We start from the raw sequence: 14073 nt of genomic DNA, 5'->3' as shown, positions 1-14073 counted from the left end.
ATCTTATCTTATCTTATCTTATCTTATCTTATCTTATCTTATCTTATCTTAAAATATTACTTAAAATCTGGGCTGATTTTTCTTGATTTTTCTCATGTTGAGAAGTGAAAGGACACCTGTTCTAAAGGGAGGCCCATAAAAACAGCTGCAGGTACACCTCCAGTTGACTGTTAATATCAATTAGCTAATCTGAACTTTCTAAAGTAATGAAGAGAAGTTTCCAGGCTGTTTAAAGACATGGTGAACTTGATGTTCAGATCTTGGCAAAAAATGTATCCAGGTGCAGATGGAAATAAATGTTGTGGCATTTATTATGACACACTGCATGACATAAACAATGCATCCTGTCATAAAAACTAAAGGCGATACAGTGAAATATTGTGTGTGACTTTTTCAGCAAAACATATCATTAACTGAATATAAAACTAATGTCTATTTGTCATACAGTACATGACTGAATGGACGGTGTTCCACTGAGAAGCCTCTGAACAAACAGGTCGTATCTGATGCCAGTGGAAAGTAGAGAAATTGCATTTTACCTGAAGTGTCTAAATGTATTGATAGGATTAGTGGTGCAAAAGATATTAAACATGTTAGATCAGTAGATGCTGTTGGTCACTAGTGGCTGTTTAGATTCATTTGTATGTGGCTGTCATAGGCCTTCATCACTCAGCCTGATTTACTCTTGTTCTGCTTCTAAAACTTCAACTTGTCATTTTATTAGATAGTACACCCTCCGCCTTCTGCATCAGCCCTCTCCTCCTCCTCCTCCTCCTTCTCCTCCTCCTCCTTTCCTCAGATTAATGTAATGATGACTTGAATCCATTCCTCTTTCATCATAGGATTTGTAAAAGCGAAAATGCATTTAGCCTTGGTGCATGTGAACTTCTGACCTCAACTCTTCTAAAAGCTACATTTTGGTTTCAGTCCAAAGTGTCACAGCAGATTCTTCTACAAAAACGTGCAGAAAAAGAAAAACAAATCTGGTAACTGTATCAACGAGGGGAGCTAGGCACTTTCAGTGGAGATTTTGAAAGTTGTCTGTGTCTTTTACAGGTCAGTATTGATGTGTTTACATGTCAGCATGTGTGTCTGCACGTGTTATCCCTGTGACAGAATATCCAGAGTGTATCCCTGCAGCTCAGAATGCTTCAATTATCCAAGGAATTTTGAGGAAAATGTTTGCTTGTGCCACTTCCCATCAGTGTTGTCATGGATTTTTCTCAATAGTTGTCCTGCGGTCAAACAGAATAATCCAGGATCCTCCTTTTACATCAACATGTTTACATAAACAGACCAAATCAGTGACTCAGAACCATTAGAATAATTTATTATGCTCCAAATATTTGAGGATTCATTCTTCACTGTCAGTGTTAACTTTCAGATGTTTTGGTATTGAACTAATAAGTAAAAGTTTCATCTCATGTCCAAAGTACTTTAACTTAATTGAAACATGATGTTGGAGACAGCCATTCCTTCATTCGCTTTCTCCTCTTATCTGAAAATAAACCGTTAAGTACAAGTTAGAGCAGACTTGGCACTTATTGATACTCGCGAGGACTGTTTTATTTCCACTGGCCACATCTTTGATAAAGGTGAGAGAGCCAAACTGAGAGGCTCAGCCCAAAATAGAAACGTAATTACACCTAATTTGGAATAAATACTTGGAAACTTTGGTGTAATTAAGAGAATGACAAGAATGAGCACAAACATGTCGTTCTTGAGATTGTCTACATTTTTCAGGTTACAGCGTAATCCAGTTCTAAGGAGAAAACCAAAGTCCTTTTTGTTTTTTGGTAGGCCTTCCCTCTGTATCAGCCATGACTGTGGTTTTACCTCATTATTATTTATATATATTAGTTTGTTTCTTAACTGAACTCACAAAAGTCCAGTTTTATTTATCATGCATCTGCAACCTGCATGCCTTTTTGTTGCTTCAAATGCTTTATATTTAGAGTTTTCTCAAGAGTTTATATTTTGCTAATTTACCCTTTTGTTATATTTGCTGCACCTGGCGTCCACTATTTCTGAGTTAAAATAATAAGGTTTATAGTTTGAGGTGTTACTGGTCCGAGAAAAATCTAGTTTTTTTCAGTTATAAAAGCTGTGGATGTGTATATATTTTAAAAGAATACACAATTGTGTCTATTAGAAGATATATAGTAGAATCAAACAGTTTATTACATATTCATTGTCCATGTCAACAGCATCCTGTCTGTCAAAACATCTCACATGGACATGAAATACGACCAGCAGGGTCACCCTCCTCGAGGACAGCTAAATGCAGGCGTGCTGAGGAGATAGAGGGATAAGCTGCATCAAATCCTTCCAGATTGATCTTTGACACCGTCTACCTAGGAGGTCGCACCACCTCCCTGCCACGTTCATGTATGGGGAGGGCGGGGGAGGATGGACAGGTGAGACAAAGAGACCTAAGCAGGCCAAAGGAGCTGGTGTTGTGGAGAAGTTTCGCTGACCCTTTGCGGAGACCATGTGACTGAAAAGCAGAGGATGAAGGGATTAAAGATGATCGTATAAAAGAGGAGCACAGACAGCACAAGGCAAGAAGAAGAAGGAGGAAGCAGAGCAGAGATCATTGGAGGCCTCTTGGGATATCTGTAACAACAGGTAAGACTAAACTACTGCAGCATCAGGAGCTTTAGGGACCAACTCTGGAATAACTAATGGAGTTCTAAGTAACTACTGCTCTGCTATTATAGGTTGTTTACTGCTACTGAATGGTAATAATAGTCTGGACTGATAATGAGGATGATTTTAATTATGCATTTGTGCATTGACTTAGTCTAAACTAGCCTGAAAAGATTCACAAATGAATGAATGATGAAAAAAAGATATTTGTGTACTTGATCTTAAGCAACTTCAGCCTTGAAAATGAGGTAGTAAGTGAAGAAGGTGGAGGGAGGTAAATGAAATTTTGTGTTTATCCTGTGCGAGCAGAATTGAGGAAATGCTTGTTTTTGTGCTGACTGCGAAATCACAAACACAATTTAAAAGTGCAGATGTTGGCAAGTTAAAAAATGCAGGAGAAACAGAATAGTTAGGAGTTTTCGGTAACAACTTCACTTCTTTCAAGGTGCGTGGAGGAAGGAAGGAGGGAAAGCAGAAATGGGTCAAAACTCCAGCAAGACTTGCAGTGTATAGATCAACTTTAATATTTAATGTGTTCTGACCCGTAGCCCCCGTCAGGGTCAAGATCAAAACTGCAACAGAAAGCTTTGTAAAACATGTGAACAAACCTCAGAGGGGGAAACAGGTGTGTGGTTTCTAAAGCCCAGGGCAAAGAGGATTGACTCCAGGGCCAACAGTCACAGTGACAGATGGCTAATCAGATGCTGGGCAGCGTCTCAGCAGCACAGGTCTGATATCATCAGCAGAGACATCAGGAGGTTCTGTCCATCTAGACATGCTGTTTCATGCATGTTGTAAGTTATAAGTTATATAACTCGATCAATCAGATGCTTTCAGTTGTGTCGACTCGTCTTAACAGGATTAGAAGTGTCAGCGGATAGAAACGGGGGCGAGCAACTTGATCTTCTGCTCGATATGATCAGGTTTAAAGTGAAGACGAGAGGGACAATCATTGTTTGTTGGGGTAACTTTGATGTCAAGGACGTGGCTACGATAGTTCAATAATGACTCTGAAAAGAGTTTTCCAAGTTGATCTGCGCTGCCAAAGGTCAGACAGCTAAAGGATCAAAGCTAAAAGCAGACACCACTGTTTTGTTGCACATGGCAACCCTGCTGTCCAAGGAAGGGTAATTAGTCTGCTGTGGATCAGAGTGGGATTAAAGCTCTTGAACATAATCTGCATAGTCTCCACTGATTAGACTTGAGAGCTGGAAGGAAACAGGATTAACCGAGAGCATCAGAGTGAGGGTCAGAGGACAGAAGAAAGGCAAAAAAGGCAAAGACAACAACAGGAGGCATCTTTGTGCAGCTGAATTTTGAACTTTTTTCTTTCTATTCTTTAGAGACTCTCAGCAGTAATGAACGCCAGCCCCCCTGCAGGAAGCGCCCTGGCCCCTGGTGGAGCCACCGGCCCCACCACACCCAAGAAGGGACCACCCAAGTTCAAGCAGAGGCAGACCCGTACATTCAAGAGCAAGGCCCCCAAGCCCGGCCAGAAGGGGTAAACGCTCATTTATATGAAACATCTAAACCTCTCGCAGGTCTTCAAACACCACACAGCAGCTGCACACACACCTCTGACCTGCTCTCCTTCCTCTGCAGCTTTGGCGATGATATCCCCGGCATGGAGGGTCTTGGCACTGACATCACAGTGGTGTGCCCATGGGAGGCCTTCGGTGACATGGAGCTCAGCGACCTGGCCAAATACGGCATCATCTAAGCTGCTGCCTCCTGCCTTCCTTGCCTCATCATACCTCTCCTCTCTGTAATCCTCTCTGCCCAGCCTTCTCTCCACCTCAGCTCGGCATGCCAGGATAAGGCTGATGCCAAACCTCTAATGCCCTCTCGTCTGTCTACCTCATGCTTCACTCCACTAAGTGGAGGGGATGCATCAGAAACTCTTATTTTTGTATTATTATTATTATTATTATGATATGATACTGTTTACAGTATATATATATATACTTGAAATGATACGACGAGAAAAACACTCCACATCCCCTCTTCCTTTTCCTCCATCTAATCCAACTAATGTCATCTTTCCCTGGCATCTTCCCTTTTCCTCATTCTTTTCCTCTTACTCCCCCCACAATGGACACAAGCAAAACACTAGTAATACTAGCCTGTGTTTGCTTCTAGCTGTCTATTAAAATGTAAATATGTGGAATACAGTGTTGAACCTTTCTATCTTCTTACCTTTTATACTCCCTTCCTCTTTTTACTGCATTGTTTTTCCTACTCCTTGTGAACGAGGTTACTATAAACACCATGGGATGCAAAGAGAGTGCACAATGCATCAATATAACACGATTGCAAGGGAGGACACCCCTTCTATCTGCCCCTCCCCTCTCCTGGCTGCTTTTATGTCCCTCCATAGACAAATTAAAAGCATGTATGTCATGTGTTGCAACAGCAATACAACAGAAAATGTGCTGTGATCTGGTATGTCCTGATAGTCGCAGTAAAATGTGTTTATTTTTAGTACTATTGTTGTCGCTCTGTGTCATTTTTTCTTTTATCAACACACTAATAAAAAATGAAGGTCAAACAACATCACTAATAAATCACATCACATGCAAAACACAGATAAACAGGAGTGACCTGAACATTTATAATCTTGATGAGGCAAAAACACATTTAGGTGTATTGCCTCCATTTACCTAATGAGATCTCATCTTATGTCTCCACGTATAAGGTTACATTTAGTTATAATCATTTCAAAGCATCCTGAAATCCTCACATAAGACTCTCTGTCGAAAAAGGAAAACAATCAGGGTATTTGCTTTTAGCAAATGTCATTTAACAATAAACTGTGCTCATTTTCATCTCACAAGTTACCTGATAACCTGTTATGATGAAGATCCAGCCCAGTGCACAGTCAGATAAAGTTAACATATTAGATTTTAAACAGGAAATCTAAGACTTCACTATGTCACCTGATAAATAACACTATGCATTATAAAGTACAAAATGTCCTACTGTAGCACATTATCAGTGGTATTATCAGAAAGACCTGTTACTTTAGTAACTACTAATAACATGTGAAAATGCTCCATTACATATTAAAGTGTGTGTTACCTGCTGAATGGAAAAGTCACTCTTCAGTAAAATGGTTCCTGTCAGTGTTGGATTATTATCCTATATATCGTTACCCTCATAGCATAATTGCCTATGTCATATATATGGCCAAATTGTGGTATCTGCATAACTTTACTCTTCTAACACTGCTGCTTCATTTTACATCATTGGCTATGTCCTGAAAAAAGATGACTTATGCAGTTATGCTATGAGGCTAACGATATGAGGTTTTTACATGCATTAGTGTATACACTGCATTTTACTGTAACACTTTATATCCTGTTGTGTAGTTTTACTTACAGCAGTTACTACTACTACAATCACTACTTTCCCTTTCGGGGTCTCCACAGCCAATCATCTGCTTCCATCTGACCCTGTCCTCTGTATATTCTTTGGTCTTCCTCTTCGCCTCCTGTCTGGTTGCTCCATTTTATCGTCCCTCTACAAATATAGTCGCTATTCCTTCTTTGTGCGTGTCTGAACTAGTCTAGTTTACAGCAGTTCATCATACTCTATGAGATCATCATGTTGGTGGCGTTGCTGCCAACAGGTAAGGACCTCGGCAGCAGTGCCTTAAAGTGTAATACCATTGATGGCCACTAGATGATGCTCCAAAAAGCTCACTGTAGTGTTACATTGACCTTTTCTGTAAAAATATTAAGTCAGTAATTTTGTTCCAACACTTATTCCTGTCTCATCTCTCCTCTAATAAGTGGTCTGATGGGTGAGTGACAGCTCGCTCACCTGCTAGTTCTTGATTTATCTAATGAAACACATTTTCTTCTGACAGACATCTTGACTGTAGGGGATGTAATTATAGGCTACTCTAACAACACCATAAAATAACTTCACTCTGCAGTTCTTGGTGAAGGTTACCATTTTCACTCAGTGAGTCAGTGGGATAGTGGTTAATATTAGCTCACCTATGACTCCTCATAGAGGGGGCTGACCATTTTGCCCCCCCACTCCCTTTTGTCCAAACATACTCACTTCTGGCTTCACAAAGTCAACATGGAGAATCTCCAAAGAGCTTACTTTTAATAAGCTCATGTTTTTCACACTGCATTTTTCAGATATTAACCCATAAAGACCCAAACATCCACCAGTGTCCTCAACCATCCACTGATCTAAATTGTTTAATAAGTGTAGAGCCACTAATCCTATCAATACATGTAAATAATTGGTGTAAAATACAGTTTGTCATTTTTTCATGGTCATCAGATATGACCCATTTGGACGTTCAGAGGCTCCATAGTGAACATGGAAACCAGGGCCGGACTGAGACTCATTTTCAGCCCTGGAGTTTCATACCTCAGACCGGCCCGCTTTAGATCACGACTGATTATTATTAAAATCATGCAATTATAACCTTACATGTTAGGTCTACACACTGTTCTCCAAAGCCTTGTAATTCTGTGTATTTTCTAAAATATTTCCAATTCAGCGCAAGTAAAGGTTGCTTCACAATGTGGATTTATTTCAAAAGAGAGTGCACATCGACATCTCCAACATTATTATTCCTCACAACACAACAATAACAGAATCTATATTTTTGTTCTTATAAGTGTTAACATTTTTCAAACCTTTAAAATGTTTGAAATGAAATGAAATGAAAGTATAAAAATATTAAAAATTAAAAAAAATAAAATAAAATAAAGCTTGCTGCACTTTCTAATAACTATTATTTTTGTATCCTCTGCAACAAAAGATTTCCATCACAACTTACTTGCGGTTTGTTCCATCGATGCTATTGAAAACTTTTGGTACAGTGATATTAGGGGTTTGATGAGGATGAAAAGAAAAAAATATGTGTATCCTGTGACTGAGGGCGAGCAAAGCAATCAAAGCTAACAGCAGACTCATCTTCATCTGTCTCATTTGTGTCTAGTGGTTCAGGGTTGTGCTGCTGAGCTGCTCCTCTGTCATCAGCAGACTCTGCTTTCCCTTTCACACTTCCTCCAGTTTCCCTAGACTTGCCTGCACCTGGATCACAATAAAAAATAATATCTACAGACATTTTGACTTACTGAACTAATTAAGATATTTACATTGGCAAAATATGCAGGCTTATTTAATATTATTTTATGCTATTGCCTTTCAGTTGTGGGCTTTGTGTATTTACTGTCTCACTTTTAATAATAAAAAATAAAATAGGTCAGGACTATCATTTGGGTCTAGAAAGTGGTTTTACTGGAACTAATGCTTGTTCACACAGTCTGTTCCAACAGCTCACCTTTTCCTTCCTTCCTGACAGGAACAATCCCCTCATCACTACTGGCTCCTGGCTCTGCTTCTGACACTAAAGCACAGTTTAAAAATGGTCATAATTGTCAGCACAAATCTTCTATTTTCAAAGCCTTGATGTCAGTTTCATTCATGTAGTGCTGAATCCTGGAGCATCTCAGAGCACCTTTCATACACTGTAGAACAGGCCTACACCATACTCTTCATTGGAGCCTATTTATTCTAATAATCTTCCCTCTCTGAGCAGTCCTACCTGCCCACTCTGGACTTGTGGGCTCATGGCTGGTGTCTGCTGCTGGATCTGCTTTCTGACTCTGAGGAGCTACAAGACAAAGTTTCCCAGTTATGGGGCGTCATATCATACTATTATTTAAATTACATAACGTTATGTTCCTTGCCACAATGCCACACAATTCATTGACTCGATAATTAACTAACTTGAAAGGTGGTTTACTCGGTTCGTCGTCCTTATTAGTTTCCAACCAGGAGGTCGTTTTTGTGAAAAAGTTGCCGATTTCGTCACATTTGGCTGCGTTTGCTTCCAGAGCTTTCCTCTTTTTAATTCTTGCTTCTCCACACCACCCTTGCTCTATTATCCATGTTTCAAACAGCAAACACAGCTGACCATCCACAGCCTGCAGAGCACAGATGGTATATGCTCCACAGCTACAGTATAGAACTACTAACCGTATGCAAGGACATGTTACGCCAGGTCACGGTGTGTCCGCAAAAAAAACAGGAAGAAAACAAAGTTTGCTAGTAGAGGGGGTGTGGCCCAGGAACAGCGGCTGCAGATTACGTGATCAACTCAGTGCTATGACTGAACACCGGCCCCCAAAAAATAAATAAATAAATAAAATATTAAATACATACTTAAAGTGAACTCCGGCCCTCGCGGCCCAAATATTATACCGGCCCACCGGGAATTGTCCTGGTCCTCCCGATTAGCCAGTCCAGGCCTGATGGAAACACTGCCATCTTCTACAACATTGATTCACCAGTAAAACTCATGAAGTTTGATAAATGATCAAATGGATGGACACACTGGGTGTATGTTCAGTTAATGATATATTTGACTGAAAAAGTAACTTCTTCCTCCGTTTTCTCTGTTTTTGAAATAATAAGCCTCAACTTTACTCTGAGCTTTTATGGACATCAATCATGATCAGTAAATGAAATATGGGAAAATACCTGATTTTCACTTAAGAATGCAAAATCTTGAGCATAATATTAGAAGAAAGGGTGATAAATCACTTTTAAAAAAAGTTGAAAATAGAGAAAAAATTATTTGGGAACTGCCACAAAAGTAGCAGTGGGTCTTTATGGGTTAAGAAGTAAGGAATTTGCACAAACCATGATGGAATGTTAAAATGTTCATATTTGTGCATTGGTCATTAATTGCTGAGCCAGTTCCATTTCTAAGCTACTGGTTGTACAGGATGCCCACATCCATAATAACAGCCTGTGCACTGATTCCTACAAAGAGGATTCAGGTTGGGTTTGACTCCTCCACTTCTCTACATTAACAAGAGTCACTAACACTGGCTATTGTTTGCCTAGAAATGCCTTCCAGTTGAACCCAGACTCCAACACAAACTTACGTTAAGTACATAAACACACATGAATCTTGCATATTGAAACTGTAATCCTTCAGTTGATCAAAAATATTAAAATTCAGTTTGAGATTCTTTATTTGTCATTTAAACATTACACCACAGATGTACTTCAAAATGAAATGATTGGTTTCAGTAAAAACACACAGATAAAACACTTAAATAAAGAAATATTCATAAATAAAATATAATAATAATAATAATAATAATAATAATAATAATAATAATAATAATAATAATAATAATAATAATAACTTTATTTATATAGCACCTTTAACAACTGAGTTTACAAAGTGCTTTGACAGATGAAGCAAAAATGCACAACAGCAGAATAAAAACATAGCAAACAACACAACACAGTAAATGAGATGAGTGCAGCAAACAAGAAAACATGACTAACTTTGAATGCGTGTTGGCTCATAATTGACTAGCATGTCCATTATGTAGCTTGGGGCCAGGCCCATTCAGGCTTTAAAAGTGATTAATAAAATCTTAAAATCAATTCTAAAATGCACAGGAAGCCAGTGAAGTGAAGCCAGGACTGGGGTGATGTGATGTTGTCTGTTAAAACCAGTGAGAAGCCTAGCTGCTGCGCTTTGGACCAGTTGGAGGTGGGACAGTGATTTTTGGATAATACCGGACAGGGGTGAGTTAGAGTAATCATGTCTGCTGAATATGAATGAGTGGAAAACTGTTTCCAGGTCGGAGTGTGGGACTTTTGGTTTGATTCTTGAAATGGTTCGTAGATGGAGAAAACAGGATTGGACAACTTTAATGATGGGTGGTTGGAAGGTGAGGTCTGAATCAGATATTACCCCAAGATTTCTGGCAGTGGGCGTGATGTTTGTGGAAAGAGGACCGAGGCTGTTTTTGATCGAAATGGTGGAATTTGGTGGACTGAACAGTATGACTTCTGATTTGGAGTTGTTAAGTCGGAGAAAGTTCTGGGCCATCCAACAGTTTCTATCATTGAGGCAGTCAGACACAGCAGCTAGGCTTCTCGGGTCATCCAGTCTCAGGGGCAGGTATATCTGTGTGTCATCCGCATAACAATGGAAGGAGACGTTGTGGCGCTTAAAAATCTGACCGAGCGGGAGCATATAAATAGAAAATAAAATTGGACCTAAAACTGAACCCTGCGGTACACCACAGGCAATCTGGGTTTTGGAGGATGTGTGGTTGCCTATGGTTACTGGAAAGGTTCAATCTAAAAGGTAGGAATAAAACCAGCTAAGTGCACTGTCTCTGATGCCGACCCAGGTTCTAAGACGTTCAATTAAAATGGCATGATCTACGGTGTCAAAGGCTGCACTTAGATCTAAAAGAATTAAAATAGCGCTCTCTCCTCTGTCAGCTGCTAAAAGAAGGTCATTGGTTACCTTGAGGAGGGCTGTTTCTGTACTGTGTAAAGGTCTAAAACCAGACTGAAATTTCTCAAAAAGCTTGAAGCTGGGTTGAAACCACTTTCTCTGAAATTTTAGATAAAAATGGGAGTTTAGAAATTACTACTACTACTAGGACTCCTGTGATGGGTCGGGTGTTCCGTCCCGGTGCGTTGAGCCGACCAGGTGAACCAGTGTTTTCCATCACTGGCGGTCTTGTGCCAGCTGCTCTGTGTCCTCCATGTTTGTGAGTTTAGGAATTGGTCTAAAATTATTAAGAACAGAGGGATCAAGGTTTGGTTTCTTTAAAAGGGGTTGAACCACAGCATGTTTAAAAGAAGGGGGGACAGTGGCTTGTACTAAAGAGTTGTTAATAATTGATCAAATACTGGGTCCAGCTGTGTCTAAAACCTCTTTAAGAAATTTAGTGGGAATGGCATCAAAAACGTCAGTGAAACTGGTTCAAAAGTTTTAAAATAACTAAAAATTTCCCTAGCTGTGTCTAAAACACAATCTGGGGGGGGTGATTTGTTGCCTCATGTCCTTAAAGGTGCCATATGTAGGACTGTGGCCAAAACTGGTACTGCAATCACATTCCAAATACTGTAGAGCGTGGTATTCTCTCCACCTCCCCCCAGGCTAGGGGTTGCCAGATCCAGCATGAGTGTCTACTACTAGTGTTTCCACTATTCCTTGTCACCACACCATAAATTTCACATAAAAAAGTCATTACCAGACTTATTATACATAAGTTTAATATATAATAGAACAGGACAAACGTCCTGCCCACTCAAATGAAAGTTTACACAGATTCAGGAGATAGGGAAAAGGGAAATGAGCCTTAAGTTTCACTTTTACCTCCGCCAAGTACAAGCGGTACGGATCGCTACCGTACCCCCCACCACCACCCCTGACCGAACCACGGATGGTGGACTACCGAACCCCCCCCCCCGTTTTGGATCACACAGTGCTACATGAAGAGGTCCCTTCCACAGAAAACACTGTACTACAAGGAGCTACCATGGCCAAAGACAAGTCCTACACCGGTACCCGGTCTGTTCACCAGTTCCAGACCGGCAGTCTCTTCACCAGAGCCAGGAGAAGAGACTGCAGCCGGGCCCTGGGAGAAGGGACTGGGTGAAGAGACTGCGGCCCCGGCTCTCAGTGGTTCTTATCAGGTGGTCAGACTAGCCAGCGTTGGTCTTCAAATCCTTCTCCTCTTTCATCCGTCTCCATGTTTCAAAATCATCTCCTACACATGTCCTTGTTTTGTTTCTCACTTTGTCACAACGTATTTGGGAATAATAAGAGGCCTTTTAGGTTTATTAACATCAGACATTTATGATCAGAAATGTTCCAGCTGCAGCTCAGAGGGAACTGGCAACCTGGATGCTGAAAGGCTACTGACTCTGTGATTGGAAGACAGGTGATGGGCGGAGCCTCAGACCAAAACAAACAATGTCAACATAAACATCATTTCGGGGCTGACGCTGAGCTTTTCAAATGCAAATATTCTGGCTGGACTTCTACTGTCAGTGGTATCAGTATTTGAAATGAACATGATTCCTTAATGTCTGGTGACAGTCAAGGCCATTTCATAATTACTTAGAACATAATTCCTACATACTGCACCTATACTTTTGTTGAAACAGAATTTTAAAAACTCCTCACACATGTCTTGTGAAGCATCAGTAAAATGACAGGGGAAAGGGGTAGTAAAAGAACCTATGACCTTAAATAAAATTCTGGGATTAGAACAATTAGCTAAAATTAAGTTTGAGTAAAATGACGCTCTTTCTTCCTTAACTGCTTTTTGATAATTTTTTGTTATATACATACTATAAACAGAACACTTGTAAACAGAGCAAAATAGTTAGTATAAAAATATATAAATATTCAAATATTTTGCTATGGAGGTAGAACAGGTCATCCAATAGCCGAAGGGTTGGTGGTTCAAATCCCACTCTGTCCTAGTCATGTGCTGTTGTGTCCCTGGGCAAGACACTTAACCCACCTTGCCTGCAGTGTCATCCACACCGGTGTATGAATGCATATGAATGTTCGGTGGTGGTCAGTTTGGGGCAGAATGGCAGCCATGCTTCGGTCAGCCCCAAAGCAACTGAGGATACAGATGTAGTTTAACACCATTAGAGTGGGAATGTATGAGCGAATGAATAATGGATCAATAATGTAAAGTACATTGGGTGTCCTGAAAAGCACTATAGAAATCTAATCCATTGTCATTATTATACATTTAAAAATTATATACATAAAATAAAATATGTAAAATAAACACATGTAGAGACATGTGATTTGACTGGACACTGATGGTTTGACATATTGTAACTTGAAAAGTAAAAGTGCAAATGTAGTGTAATAAACAGGTTAATATTAGTAAGTAGTATATTCCACTATTACAATTTAGATAGTATGGAGTTTGTTTTTTTTAAAGCAGACTGGAGAAAATATGACATTCACTCCAAAAAACAATCCCATATCTCCTGTGAGCATCCGTCAACACTGCTGCCTGTCAACACTTCAGTTATGACACTAGAGACTCTGTTCATACAGGTTTCCTTCCAACTGACAGTGACAGGGAAACAATGTGTGACTGCTCTGGGAAACTTTCAATAAATGCTTGAATTCCTCCGGTCCTGAGCAAAACAAGACATGGGAGCTACTGGACCTCGGAACCACTCAGACTTCTGACCTGTATGCCATATGTTCATATCCTGCAACAAATGTAGCTGATAGTGGAATGGTTTAAGAATGAAGTTACAGTGGAGTGAACTTACAGATGCAGGGAGAGTTCAGACGTCAGGAACACACCCTATTAAACTCTGTGCATGTACTGACATGAGTTGAGGTGTTTTGTACGGACTTGCATTGGAAAACAGTCAAAAGTTGTCTTTATTCCCTACATAATTCTCCCCTTTGGCTAACTTCATCACTTTAACATGTTGTTGTTGCTAGAATATTTCTGTAACCATGGTGACAACTGGGCCTGTACTGACTCACCTTCCTCCCAGTTTTACATGATAAGGTGTGTGTCTAAAACCAGTCCAGACACTCCAGTTGATCCAGATTCATACACACCTTATCTGGAA

General features: G+C 40.0%; 1 protein-coding gene across 1 annotated transcript; it reads left to right on the top strand.

Moving 5' to 3' along the window:
- Positions 1-2534: 2534 nt before the first annotated feature.
- pde6hb (phosphodiesterase 6H, cGMP-specific, cone, gamma, paralog b) lies at positions 2535-5133 on the top strand. Its single transcript, XM_030140512.1, has 3 exons — positions 2535-2628; positions 3995-4150; positions 4252-5133. The coding sequence occupies exons 2-3, from the start codon at positions 4008-4010 to the stop codon at positions 4367-4369; spliced, it is 261 nt and encodes an 86-aa protein (XP_029996372.1). The 5' UTR covers positions 2535-2628; positions 3995-4007; the 3' UTR covers positions 4370-5133.
- The last annotated feature ends 8940 nt before the right edge of the window (positions 5134-14073 follow it).

Source organism: Sphaeramia orbicularis, chromosome 8, assembly GCF_902148855.1.
Source record: "Sphaeramia orbicularis chromosome 8, fSphaOr1.1, whole genome shotgun sequence".
Lineage (NCBI taxonomy): Eukaryota > Metazoa > Chordata > Actinopteri > Kurtiformes > Apogonidae > Sphaeramia > Sphaeramia orbicularis.
This window is presented reverse-complemented; position numbering and strand designations above follow the sequence as displayed.